The 12,433-nt window shown below is 53.0% G+C and overlaps 6 protein-coding genes across 7 annotated transcripts, besides 3 other annotated features; 3 read left to right on the top strand and 3 right to left on the bottom strand.

The window, feature by feature from the left end:
• Window positions 1–57: 57 nt before the first annotated feature.
• On the bottom strand, window positions 58–2,096 carry EKO05_0009546 (uncharacterized protein; the record flags this gene model as incomplete). Its single annotated transcript, XM_059637564.1, has 2 exons — window positions 58–184; window positions 232–2,096. The coding sequence occupies 2 exons, from the start codon at window positions 2,094–2,096 to the stop codon at window positions 58–60; spliced, it is 1,992 nt and encodes a 663-aa protein (XP_059493547.1).
• Window positions 600–645: a tandem repeat.
• A 537-nt stretch (window positions 2,097–2,633) lies between the features above and the next one.
• Window positions 2,634–3,152, top strand: EKO05_0009545 (uncharacterized protein; the record flags this gene model as incomplete). The annotated part of the gene is made up of 2 exons (XM_038942451.2): window positions 2,634–2,683; window positions 2,744–3,152. 2 exons carry the CDS (start codon window positions 2,634–2,636, stop codon window positions 3,150–3,152), a joined length of 459 nt encoding a protein of 152 aa, XP_038794937.2.
• A 792-nt stretch (window positions 3,153–3,944) lies between these two features.
• On the bottom strand, window positions 3,945–6,304 carry EKO05_0009544 (uncharacterized protein; the record flags this gene model as incomplete). The annotated part of the gene is made up of 2 exons (XM_038942724.1): window positions 3,945–5,190; window positions 5,244–6,304. The coding sequence occupies 2 exons, from the start codon at window positions 6,302–6,304 to the stop codon at window positions 3,945–3,947; spliced, it is 2,307 nt and encodes a 768-aa protein (XP_038794936.1).
• A 725-nt stretch (window positions 6,305–7,029) lies between these two features.
• On the bottom strand, window positions 7,030–9,896 carry EKO05_0009543 (Aconitate hydratase; the record flags this gene model as incomplete). Of its 2 annotated transcripts, XM_059637562.1 has the most annotated exons (5): window positions 7,030–8,015; window positions 8,252–8,265; window positions 8,436–8,509; window positions 8,568–9,211; window positions 9,269–9,896. In XM_059637562.1, 5 exons carry the CDS (start codon window positions 9,894–9,896, stop codon window positions 7,030–7,032), a joined length of 2,346 nt encoding a protein of 781 aa, XP_059493545.1. The 2 variants fall into 2 exon arrangements, with proteins under 2 accessions (XP_059493545.1, XP_059493546.1); XM_059637563.1 differs by lacking the exon at window positions 8,252–8,265.
• Window positions 8,313–8,332: a tandem repeat.
• A 314-nt stretch (window positions 9,897–10,210) lies between the features above and the next one.
• Window positions 10,211–10,250: a tandem repeat.
• A 391-nt stretch (window positions 10,251–10,641) lies between these two features.
• On the top strand, window positions 10,642–11,062 carry EKO05_0009542 (uncharacterized protein; the record flags this gene model as incomplete). Its single annotated transcript, XM_038942495.1, has 2 exons — window positions 10,642–10,874; window positions 10,933–11,062. The coding sequence occupies 2 exons, from the start codon at window positions 10,642–10,644 to the stop codon at window positions 11,060–11,062; spliced, it is 363 nt and encodes a 120-aa protein (XP_038794934.1).
• A 573-nt stretch (window positions 11,063–11,635) lies between these two features.
• Window positions 11,636–12,385, top strand: EKO05_0009541 (uncharacterized protein; the record flags this gene model as incomplete). Its single annotated transcript, XM_038942614.1, has 3 exons — window positions 11,636–11,709; window positions 11,776–11,973; window positions 12,100–12,385. 3 exons carry the CDS (start codon window positions 11,636–11,638, stop codon window positions 12,383–12,385), a joined length of 558 nt encoding a protein of 185 aa, XP_038794933.1.
• Between the last annotated feature and the right edge of the window lie 48 nt (window positions 12,386–12,433).

Below are 12,433 nucleotides of genomic sequence, written 5' to 3'. Positions count from 1 at the left end.
CTCACATCTCAGACATCACGAATAACACCATCATTTGCTCTACGTTGTCTCTTATCCCTAACACCATGAACCATTATAAGATTTAACCTTATGTACCCTAAATTCAACGGCAATTACTCTTACTTGTACTAACTGGGTCCGAAACGTGCCTCGCACCGAATTAACGCCAGTGGTAGGCAAATACCTGCCCATCATGAATACTTTTGGTCTACGAACAATCTGATAGCTTACAGAAAGTGTTCAGGGGTGACTTTAGTCCCAGCCAAACCAAAGCTTGCGTCTTCTCCAGTCGTGTCTTCTCCAGGCTCACTCGTACCCAGGGCACTTGCTTTGGCCTCCAGGTCTACTTGAGCATCGTTTCCAGTGTTACGGCGCACGTCGTACACTCGTGGACGCTCCGCGTAGTACACTTTCCGGATTGTCGCGGTACTCAACTCCCACTTAAATTCATCCGCCAACCGCTTCTGAATCTGTTCAAAACTCGCACCCTCAGTATCCTTCCAGACAACGATGCACGCCAGCAGGAGCCCTCGAGTTGCTAACGGCTGAGTGAGCCTATTGCTACGAATGTGCCCCTTTGAGCCTCTGTTGGCCTGAGCCTGTGACTGTGACTGTGACTGTGCCTGTGACTGTGACTGTGACTGTATCCACAATAAGGATGTGGTGCTTGCGTGCTGTTCAGCAGCAGTAGTGGTCTCACCAAGAAGATTTTCTGCCACGTGCGTAGCCTTCGTAGGCTCAAAGGCCTTACCACCGATCCTATTATACTTAGTGCCAGCGAGCAAGCCACGACGTAGAACTTTGAAGCCTGGCTTGGTGATCTCGCTAGTGGGTTTCAGACCATACTTTTTCGCCAGACGCTGCAGGGAGCCCTGGTGGCGCCTTCGAATTGTGTCGTAGTTGGAAGTCTCGGCAGGAAACCTCTGCTTGCATAGTTCGATACTCTCTCGGTACGAGAGCTCTTGTTCGTCAAGCCAGTATATCAGCATGGAGCTCTGGTAATCTTCTGTATCCCCATACGGTAGGTTGTCGGGCGTTGGCTCGGGCACTTCCTGTCCTGGAAGCAAGTCCCCTCGAGTGGGCATGTTGATGACTTTGATGGTCTGATACTGCAGATTGATACACCCCGGTCGAAAACCAGAGTACTTCTTGGGACGCTTCGTTGCGTCCATATGCGGAGATGTTGCAGGGTGTTTGCCTGAGGTGGGAAGGATCTGTACGTATTCCCGCGCTTCCACAATTTCCGATAGCCCTGTGAAAGACCCATTTTCCATGTTCAAGGGCCTCCGGTTCTCCTTATCTGCGACAGAGGAAGATGAAATCATGACGCCAGTAACAGCGCTCAGCCGGTCACTCTGGGTTTGCGTTCCCGCAAGGTTTGTAGATGGAGGCATAATGCCGGTATGTAATGCTGACTGAGGAATCTGCTGCAATCTCCTCATTGCTTCTTTGTAGGATAGCAACGCAGAGCTAGTCTGGTGTGATGGCTGGACCATGTGCTGAGAAAGCATGGCCGGGTGCCTTGGTGGCATTCGCCCTCTATCCGGAGCATTCAGCGTAGCGAAATCGAGATGATTTGGAAAAAGTCCCTGAGGCAATTTCGAAGGCCACTGCGAGAGCGTAGCCGCTTGTCTGTCGTTTGGTGCATACGTGTGGACACCCCTAGGTGGGATTGACCCAGAAGATCCTTCGAGTGGTGACGAATGTGTTCTCTGCTCATGCTGGCCGCCAGCGTATGAGGACCTGTGCTGTAGCGACCCGTCTTCTCTGCTTTTCGCTCTCGATATATAAGCTGGACAAGCTGCTAGGGCACTATTGTAAGCAGCTACAGGTCTCGTTCCACCTGAGAGATGTTGATGCTTGGCTGATGGCGGTCCGCGCGATAGCTGTCTTGCACTACCCTTGTTGATGTTGATGTTGATACATGCTTGCGCAGTTGTGTCCTCGTCGTCGCTATTGGAGACTTTATGGATGGCTGCAGAGTCCTCAGGCGAGAGAGGAGAGCCGGGGCCTGTGTCAACAGCTGCGGGTGGATCCAAGATGTCAGGTTCGAACTTGACTCGTTGCAGAGCTTGCGAAGAGGGCTGCGACGACATATTTGAATGATTTGGCTGTGGATTTTCTGCGTCGTTGGTGGAATCAGGTGCGCGGTGTAATTAAGTTGACATTGAGCTAGGGATTTCTTACCTTCACTTCAATTACGACTCGGAACTAGCTGATCGTCAATTCCCAGCCCTAACTATGACCACAGTGACCTCTGAAAGAAAGACACAACATAGGACTAAATCCAGCTCATTTTATGTCGCTTTACTTTCTATATAGCTCCGATTGACACAGCCTTGCATGCATGGAAAGGTCGCAACGACAACGTCTTGAGGCTATCACCGCGACTAATGCGCCTCTACTCGTTTTTTAATTTATCATCTCAGATGTACTGAAAATTTACATATGTGCTTGAAGTGAGAAGGCTGGACTCAAGCTCTCGTTGATCTCGTGACGCCTCCTCCCCCTTCACCTGCGCAAGAGCAGCAGGCCTGGTTTCTACAACTTTAGTGCATTGTAATTCATGCCACACCGCCTCGTGAGATTGCATCACTTCTGCTACGCAACACCATCGCCACGCCCGTACAGCCATGGCGAATTCACACAAGTCAATGCGCGTTCCTCGAAACAGCGCCGCAAGGTGTGTATGGCTATAACACATTACTCGACAGCCTATGAACTAACAGTTATGCTCACACAGCTTCAATACTTCCGCCAAATTGATTGTCAAAGTCGGATCCACAGCCAACCGTCAATCCCTCACTGTTCACGAGTCCTTCCTCACCGCTCGCTCTGAGTTCTTCCGCCGCGCCATGAACGGAAACTGGAGAGAACCTGGGACTCAAATCATCAATCTTTTAGACGATGAGCCTGAGATCTTCGCCCTGTACCTTAACTTTGTCTACAAGAACGGACTACCCACCATAGCTCTCCTTGAGGAGGAATTCCGTACACTTTCTCTAAGAGAGGTTCTCCACCGTTTCCACAAGGAGCATGAAACGATGTTCAAGCTCTACATACTAGCAGAGAAGTTTCAAGATGGCATGGCAAATGATGAAGCTATCACAGCCATTTTTCAGCTCTCACACATTCACGACTCAGACCAGTAGTGTATCGAACCCTATCTGTATATCCTGACATTGGTTTACAACGCCACGCCCCAACGCAGCGCATCGAGGCTTCTATGTGTAGACGTAGGGAGCGTTACCGATCCAGCAATGATAAGAGTCTGAAAGGGTGAATTCCCCGAAGACTTTCTTCTCGATCTTGCAATGGCATACAGACACGAGCTGCTGGAGGCCACGAAAAATCCTGCCAATTGCAAAGGCGTTGGCGCCTTTTTGGTAGCGACCAAGGGTTCTCGAGAGCAAGCGACTCATCCAGAGGGCAAGGCTGCTTCTGCCAAGTCACCTTGAGGCCACTACAAGCGCAAGCAGGCCGCCCAGCTGCGAACAACAAACACACCATGTCCCGAGGTACAAATTCCATAGTACTCGTGAATCGTTCGGATGTGTTTATGCGCTGTCGTCTTCATACCACTTGCAAAAGTGGTTCTTCTTCTGTATCGGGCACTTTCCAGCATCAATGTGTGTTGGTAGAAATCTAATCTTAATCTTTAATGTCTCCTCAGCAATGTACTCGCAATCATCGTTGCTTGTTTCCTCGACAGCATCAGACTGAGGACGCATCAAAAGGATGGCGGAATCTACTATGAACACACAGGTGGGGGATACAGTCCTGACCATGAGATAAAATGCTACATTCATGAGTTTGACATCGAATTTCAAATGGCTCAAGTTTGTCCTCTGCGCCAATATGCAGGACGAAACTCCAAGCAAACCAATAAGCCAGCTAGACGCCGTCGTGCAAGTCATAACAAGCTGGAACCACGTGCTCCTATCTCATAACTTCAGCCCCTCCAGCGCCTCATCAAGCTCATCAACAACCTTCTTGCTCACGTTTTTCTCCCTCTCCTTCTTCTCCCTGTACTCTCTCGCCACAACCTCCATGACCCTGCCCATCTGCTTATTCAATCCCTGGGCCGCCATCTCGCCTTTAACTCTAGCAAAGTTCGCTTTGACGAAGATCTGGTAGTCCGACTTCTTCGCCTCGCCGACCTTACCATCCTTGCCTACAACGCCGCCTCTCGGTGTCGGTTTAGTCTGTACAAGCGCACCCTTGCACTTGCCGCAGCTGTGCCGCTTGGTATCCACGCTTCTACTGTGTCTCTTGAACTCGTATCCGCAGCTGACGCACTCCCAGACGAACTTGTACTCGATGGCGTAGCTGTGCTTGGTAGTGACCTCGACGTCTCGATCGCGGAAAGCGTCGGATACCTTGCGTCCCCAGGCCTTGAACTCTGCGCCGTGCGGGTTGTTGCGCACCTCGCTGATCATGAAAGTGGTCAGGTGGCAGAATTCATGCGCTAGCACGTTGTACAGCCGGTGCTCGTCATCGATGACTTTGGACGCTAGTTCGATGGAGCAGTGATGTCGCGTTTCGGTTGTGTAGGTGGGTGCTTCGCCTGGCGATGAGGTGCGCAGGCGAATTACTTCGCGTCGCCAGTTGGCACGGCCGGCGGTTGTTTTGAGCGTCTTGGACCAGATCAGTTTTATTCCGCCGGTGGCTTGTGAGAGACTTGATATTGTGCCGGAGCAGATCGTATCATCCAGCTCGGCAAGGAATGAGGCGGCAATGTCGTGTTTCCTTTCCGTGAATTCTTTGCGCTGAGCCCGGATTTGCTGCACGGTTGGGGTCGAGACATCGGAACTCGATTTCTGTGGGGGTTGTGATCGGGAGGTCTTTTTCTTGGGGTTTGCAATGGGACTTGTGTATGCCTCCTCGCTGCTGCTTTCTTCTTCTAAATCGATACTGCCCATCATCTTGACTACATCTTCGCGCCATTGCTGCTTCCTAGGCGATACAAGAGGCTTTGCAGGCGAGTGATGGTCGTTCCAGTCATTGACAACCTCAGGGTTCCAGAACGCGTCAAGGCTAGGTCGCAGATCTGGTGCCTTTGGGATATGTTGCTGCTTCTTCGAGGGTGAAACAAGTTTTGTGGGGCTGGGAGGTGCGAGGGTAGGAGTCGTGGGTCGTGGAATTGGAGGCGCTTTGCAGGGCGAGCGCCTCTTGGTAGGAGTGGGTGAACTGCAAGCTAGTCAGTACTTATGGACTTGAAGAGAGATGTATAGACGACGCACTATGTGAGGAATGGCTGAAGACCATCAGAAGAGGATGTTGCAGGGCGTGACACTGCGAAGGATGATGAGCGAGCACGTGTCGACTCTGGTAAAATGAAGGAGTCTGGAGCCTTTGGCGAGTCTGTCAGGTCGACGACTTCCTGCGCCCAGTTCGAGATGGTACTGTGTCCTTTTCGATGAGGGGGTCGCATGGATACCAATGGCTCCAGCTCTTCCAACTCTGCTGCTGGCTGTTTCGGTACCTCATCTGCCGCTGCTATTCCTTCATTTTCAGATTCCAAGTCAGATTCGATGCATCTCTGGGGCCGCCGTTGTCTTGATCTGACCGGTAGGACGATGTCCTCATCGTCATCGCTATCACACTCTTCAACTGTAGGCTCCTCCACGTTGTTTGTTTCAACTTGCTGTTGCTCTTCTTCTTGGGCCATGTCTCCCTCGTCTCCACAGAGTATACTCGTCTCTTCCTCTGGCTCAGCCTCGATCTCGATCTCAAGAACTGCTGGTTCTTTCTTCTCTTTCGTCTTTGATGGGCTCCACACTTCTGCACTATCCACAACATCGATCCTTGAGCTTGCTTTCCTCAATTCCCGGCCTGCAACGCTCCGTGCCAAGCTCTTCGCATACAGGAGAGTTCGTTTCCTCCCGACTTCCATGTCGATGTCCTGTGTCCCGATCCGCTCTCTCCTGGCTCTCCTCTCAGACCCAGGTCTCTTCTCTGGACTAGCAAGACTCTCATCACTCAGCTTTCTCAGCAGGCGGCTATTGCTCTCAACAGGTCGGAGAATGCGTTGCTTCCGCGGGGTCAGTGTTGAGATTGAGGGGCTCGCGTTTGATTTCGACATATAAAAAGTGTCATCTTGGAAGAAGGACGACGGGTCGCTGTGGTCACGCTTTGAAGGCTTAGGCCTGAGGGGTACGTTCTCCTCGTCTTCGTCAGAGGAGACAACATAGCTAACTTCACGCACAGCCTTCCTAGGACTTGAGCGCGTTGGTAGAGCTTGGCTGGGCTGTCGAGAGAAGATGCTGGGTTCCAGCGGGCTGGCTTTGCGTAGGCGAGCCATTGTTATGACCGTGAATGGAACTTTAGACTTGTAGGTTTAGAACCAAGCGCAAACAATAGCGCGCTCTGAATAGGAATGCAAAAGAATGCAGATATATGTGCACAGTTAACACGGGCCAGAAAAGTGCAAGGTCGATTTGGTGGTGGTGATGAGGTCAGCCCTTGTATTTGTTATTGGTCGTTGCTATGGAGATAAAGCTTGTCACGTGCGCATGTTCACCTCTGCCCCCACGGCCGCAGACAAGGATGTGCGTGATTGCACACTGCGGCTTTCGGTCCGACTGCGTAAATGGTTCTGGAGTATTCCTGGGCAGGATGCTCATGCTCATTGATTCAGAGGTTTCTAATTACACCAGACATGGAGCAGTGGTGCATTGCGGCTTGGCTAGATCAGAAGCCTCTAACAGCTGGGGGCAGAAGCATGGCTAAACCAGTGGGCAATTAGAAAGTATGAAAATTTCGATTGCTGAATGAATAGACGTCGTACATTGCATGCTAACACCTTCACAAATACAAGCCGAACCCAACCCTATTGAGCCCAAATAAGAGCTATAAAGAAAACTTCTTGCACGACAAACCCAATCAAGGGCTGCCAGGCCTCATGTTTTGAGCTTCTCCTCCCTTGTAGGGTCTTCTTCTTATGTTCGTCGTCGTACCTCGGGTATTCTCTCTCATATCTACATCCCCAGTGGCGGTTGATTGTGTCTGACCTTATGGTGCATGCATTTACTTGCGGGCCTTAGCCATGGTGTTGAGGGCGGAACCGTTCTTGAACCACTCCATCTGGCCCTCGTTGAAGGTGTGCGAGAGCTTGATGTCGAACGCCTTGTCGCCGTTGGCGGGCTTGACGACCATGGTGATGGGCTGGCCAACGGCGAGCTCAGTGCACTTGATGTCAACCTTGTCGTTGGGGCCGATCTTCTCGTAGTCGGCGGGGTCAGAGAAGGTCAAGGGCAGCATACCCTGCTTCTTCAGGTTGGTCTCGTGAATACGAGCAAAGGAGCGGGTGATGATGGCAAGACCACCCAAGTGCCTAGGCTCAAGGGCAGCGTGCTCACGGGAAGAACCCTCGCCGTAGTTCCAGTCACCGACAACGACCCACTTGACACCGTTCTTCTTGTAGTCACGGGCAACATCGGGGACGGCACCGTACTCGCCGGTGAGAGAGTTCTTGATCTTGTTGGCCTCGCCGTTCTCCTCGTTGATAGCACCGATCAACATGTTGTTGGAAATGTTGTCCAAGTGTCCACGGTACTTCAACCAGGGACCAGCCATGGAGATGTGGTCAGTGGTGGTCTTGCCCTGGCACTTGATGAGGATGGGGAGATCCTCGGCATCCTTGCCGTTCCAGGCATCGAAGGGAGAGAGGATCTGGAGACGGTCGGAGGTGGGGGAAACGGCAACGTTGACGGACTCGCGGTCAGCAGGAGGAGCTTGGTAGGTGTCCTGGCCTGGGTCGTAGCCGTTGGCAGGGAGACCCTGACCAGAGGGCTCCTTGAGCTTGAACTTCTTGCCATCGGCGCCCGTAAGCTCATCAGTCAAAGGATTGAAGGACAGATTGCCGGCGATTGACATAGCGACAACGAGATCGGGCGATGTTACGAAAGAATGCGTCCTGGGGTTTGCGTCATTGCGTCCCGTAAAGTTGCGGTTGTACGAGGAGATGATGGAGTTGTCAGTTCCCTTGGGTACATCGCGACGGTCCCACTGGCCTGTTCGAAATTAGCATGTATTCCTGTGTAGTCAACGAGCGAGACGTTGGAAGATCGATAATGCGAAGGCAGCATTTTGGGAAAGAAGCTGGTGTGATGGAGTCCAGGTATCCAGGTCCAGAAGAAAGGCGTCCTCGTTCAGAAAAATACAAGTGTCATGAACGAGGCAGTGACAAAGGAAAAAGAAGAGGGTGGAGGAGGGAATAAAGAAAGAAGTCAAGGAAATGGGGTGAACTTGCCGATACAGGGTCTGCGAGAAGTTAGCAGTGTACAGGTGAGAGGGGAATGCATGGCGCCGGGGGGGGGGGGGGGGGGGGTGCATCTCAGGTAAAAGAGAATTGCATCTCAGGTGAGAGACGAGAATGCATACGCAAATGCAGAGAATGCAGCATGATAATGTAATAGAAGAGAATGACGTACCCGCAGGCGTTGGCGAGAACCATGCCGCCGAATTCCTCGAAGGTCTTGAGCTGGCCGTCGCGCTCGATGGTGGCCTACACAAGTCAGTGGTCTGAATACCTCGAGCGGCTATAAAATGGTCGGAAAACTCACGCGAATCTGCTCGGATCCAGGCGTAACAGTGAACAGAGCCTTCGACTTGATGCCGTGGGCCATGGCGTCCTCGGCAATGGAGGCAGCACGGGTCATGTCCTCGTACGAAGAGTTGGTACAGGAGCCGATGAGACCGACCTTGAGCTCCTCGGGCCAGTTGTTGGCCTTGACGGCCTCAGCGAACTTGCTGATGGGGGTGGCCAGATCGGGAGTGAAGGGACCGTTGATGTGGGGCTCGAGCTCGTCAAGGTTGATCTCGATGAGCTGGTCGTACTCGGTACCCTCGTCCTCGCGGAGCTCGTGAGCGTACTCACGGGAGAAGTCACCAATGTGCTGACGCTTGGTGGCCTTCAGGTAGTCGTACATGCGGTCGTTGAAGGGGAAGACGGAGGTGGTGGCACCGATCTCAGCTCCCATGTTGCAAATTGTGGCCATGCCAGTGCAGGACAGGGACTCGACACCGGGTCCGTGGTACTCGACAATGGCACCAGTTCCACCCTTGACGGTGAGGATACCAGCGACCTTGAGGATGATGTCCTTGGGAGAAGTCCAGCCAGAGAGCTTACCGGTGAGCTTGACACCGATGACCTTGGGGGCCTTCAGCTCCCAGGGGAGACCAGCCATGACGTCGACGGCGTCAGCACCTGAAGTTGTTCGTTAGCCAAATGATTGGTATTCGGAGGGATTGCGGTTGTACTTACCACCGACACCAATGGCGGCCATACCGAGACCACCAGCGTTGGGAGTGTGAGAGTCGGTACCGATGAGGAGCGCACCGGGGAAAGCGTAGTTCTCGAGAACGATCTGGTGGATGATACCAGAGCCGGGCTTCCAGAAACCAATGTTGTACTTAGCGCAAGATGTGGACAGGAAGTCGTAGACCTCCTTGTTGATGTCGATGGCGCGAGCCAAGTCCTTCTCGTTGCCAACCTGGGCCTCAATTAAGTGGTCGCAGTGGACGGTGGAAGGGGTTGCGACCGAAGGCATGCCAGCGGACATGAACTGGAGAATGGCCATCTGAGCGGTGGCATCCTGGCAGGCAACGCGGTCAGGACGGAGCTTCAGGTAGCTGGTGCCGCGCTCGATGTCCTGGTTGTGGGGGTCGTCCAAATGAGAGTAGAGAATCTTCTCGGCGAGAGCAAGCGGGCGGTTGAGGCGTCCGCGAACAATCTTGAGGTTCTCCGACATCTTCTGGTAGTTGATGTAGTTGCCCTTCTCCCAGTTGGTCATTTCGACCTTGCGGGAGAGCGGTGCATCGCTGACAGTGGCCAATGACCTGCGCGAAGCGAAGCTCTGGCCGACGCGGCCAAGCCTCGAGAACCTCTGCATCTTGGATGGGGTTGAGGATGGGTGAGTGGAGATGAGGAGTGATGGAGAGGCGGGAGAAAAGAAGGTCAGAAGCTGTGTCGAGCTGTCGATTATCAGACCCGGCCTGATTGGCCGCTGAAACGATCTCCACCGCCCGTGCGGTGCTTGTTGCGGCAAGCCGAGGTCTTCCGCAAACGAATACTACGGTACCTAGCCTCGACCCGCTGGGCCGTTGCTTCACGTGCTGGCGCGGTGTAGATGGGCGTTTACTTTTCACGACGTGTTGGAGCGATGGCAGCAGTGCATGGCAAAGGAGGAGCTCCAATGTGTAAGGTGTGTCCCCGTGTCCCCGTGTCCCCGTGTCCCCGTGTCCCCCAAGGGCGCCATGGCGTCACACGGCGTTGCTGTGCATCCAACCCCGCGCGCGTGCTGTTGGAGAACTCCTAAAAGCTTGATTGGCAGCACACGGGCGTGTTGGCAGTGCACAACTGCATGGGCGCTGCATGGGCGCTGCATCTGCAACCGTGTCGACTCGCAAAAGTCAGCACAAACGTCACTTTCCGACGTCTCCAGACCAGCTGCATCGCTAGCTTCCGCGCAGCCCTGCTTTCGCCAAGGCCTAGAGCGTATTCCGCGAAATTTCTTCAGCGTCTGCAGGTCTCTGAAAAAGCACGTCCCCCGGCCCATAGCCGAATCCTACAGCAGCCAGCACGACAACAGCCGGCGGCCGCGGATACAGTTCGAACATCCAACCCACAGCGCCACGATGCCTGCCATCCGGGGACAAGACTCCAAGAAGAAGACGCGCAGACACACGCGCGATCTCGATCAGGTCCACGCCGACCTGCACGACGAGAAGCACCTCGCAGAGTTCAAGAATGCGAAGCCCATCGAAGACCTGCCTGGTCTGGGGCTGAACTACTGCAAGGAATGTGCAAAGTTCTTCGAGAGTGAGGCCAACATGCTTGCGCATCAGAAGGGCAAAGTGCATAAGCGCAGGTACGCAACTGCACCTGCTGGCGACGGAAACGTTGGACGAGTGCTGATTCTTGCGCAGAGTGAAGGCCTTGAAGGAAGAACCATACTCTATCAAAGAGGCAGAGGCCGGCATGGGCTTTACCACCAACAACGGCAAGCGCGCTGCTGCACCTGCGCCCATGGAACTTGACGACGCCGTGGCGGCTTGAACCTGATGGGAAACAGTAGAAGCTGCAGAGAGGCGGCGATGATGGCAGGTTGTTCGGCATACACTTCACACTGCGTAGAACACCCCGAACAGTCTACAACGCGCCATCAGGATGGTGTGTGGCCAGCGACTGCAAATCAGGAAATCGATGAAACGAGAGATTTGCGCCGTGAGAAGGATGGAACACACAAGGAACACAGCAGCACGGGAGACTTGGACAGGCACAGGCAAAGTTTTGCTGCCTTGCTGTACGCCTCAGCTTCAGGTTGCACATGCATTGCACGGCGTTCAAAATATGGGAAATAAAGCATTATAGAGGATACAGTTCAAATGATACCCCAACTACAGCAGAGATGCTTACCAATGCACGAACAATTTCTGTGCTTCTCAACTGCGCCTCATCAGGTACCCATTTTGTTGTGATGCCTGCTTCTGCCTGGGTCGCAGCCTGAGTGACTAGAACATCAAAACAATCTGACCGCCAACATAAGAACACCAGAACATGCACACGAAAGAAATCAGTCTAACAGACACAACCCTCTCACGCCAACGTCAGCTGTAAAGTTTAAGAACCATGTCGTTTACAGACACTTCCCTCTACGGCGGCGCCATCACAGTCGATCTGCCTTCCAACTTTGCCGACACCAGGTCCGTCCTAGAATTTCAAACTCAAATCCCTCCAAATCTCGCCAAGCTAACATATCAACAACACAGCCAGATTCGGGAAGTACCAGACCACCAGGAAGTCTACTTAGATACCAACGGTTATTCGTCCATTGTGGTCGAGATCCTGGAGTATCAAGAGAAAGGCAGCGATGAAGAAGCGCTGCAGTACCATTTCGCCGATCTCATCGATGAGGAGGACAGCACCAACATTCTCGAGCAGGGACGCGCGGTGATGGCGAAGCTGAGGTGAGTACCATTCGTCTTCAGGAGAGTAAATTACAGAATGCGCGCACGTGCCTACTCATTCACTCCACGGTCCTTGCAATCACCTCACTCCTTTCGTTGGAAACTAAACAACTGACGACTTCGTAGCGACAAACCAATCTACACACTCCGCTTCATTCAAACACCACCACCCAACACAAATCCCAGTCGCAAGGTGCCCGAGTTTGTGTACATCCACCTCCTGCTGCTGCGTCTGAAAGAGCAAGGCACAGACCTCATGATCTCAGTCAACATCCCGCACTACCCTGGCGAATACGAAAAGCCAAAGGAGGGCGAGGGTGAAGTCACGCAGTTGATGAAAGATAGCGAGAGAATTAAGAGCAGGATACTGGAGAGCTTTGAGGTCAAAGAGTGGGGTCTGTTCGAGGGCTGAGCATAAAGGTGCTTGCCGAACCATCTCGCCGCCAAAACATCAATAGTA

Source organism: Ascochyta rabiei, chromosome 17 (assembly GCF_004011695.2).
Source record: "Ascochyta rabiei chromosome 17, complete sequence".
Classification (NCBI taxonomy): Eukaryota; Fungi; Ascomycota; class Dothideomycetes; order Pleosporales; family Didymellaceae; genus Ascochyta; species Ascochyta rabiei.
The sequence above is the reverse complement of the archived record's forward strand: the minus strand, read 5'-3'. Positions and strand labels throughout refer to the sequence as shown.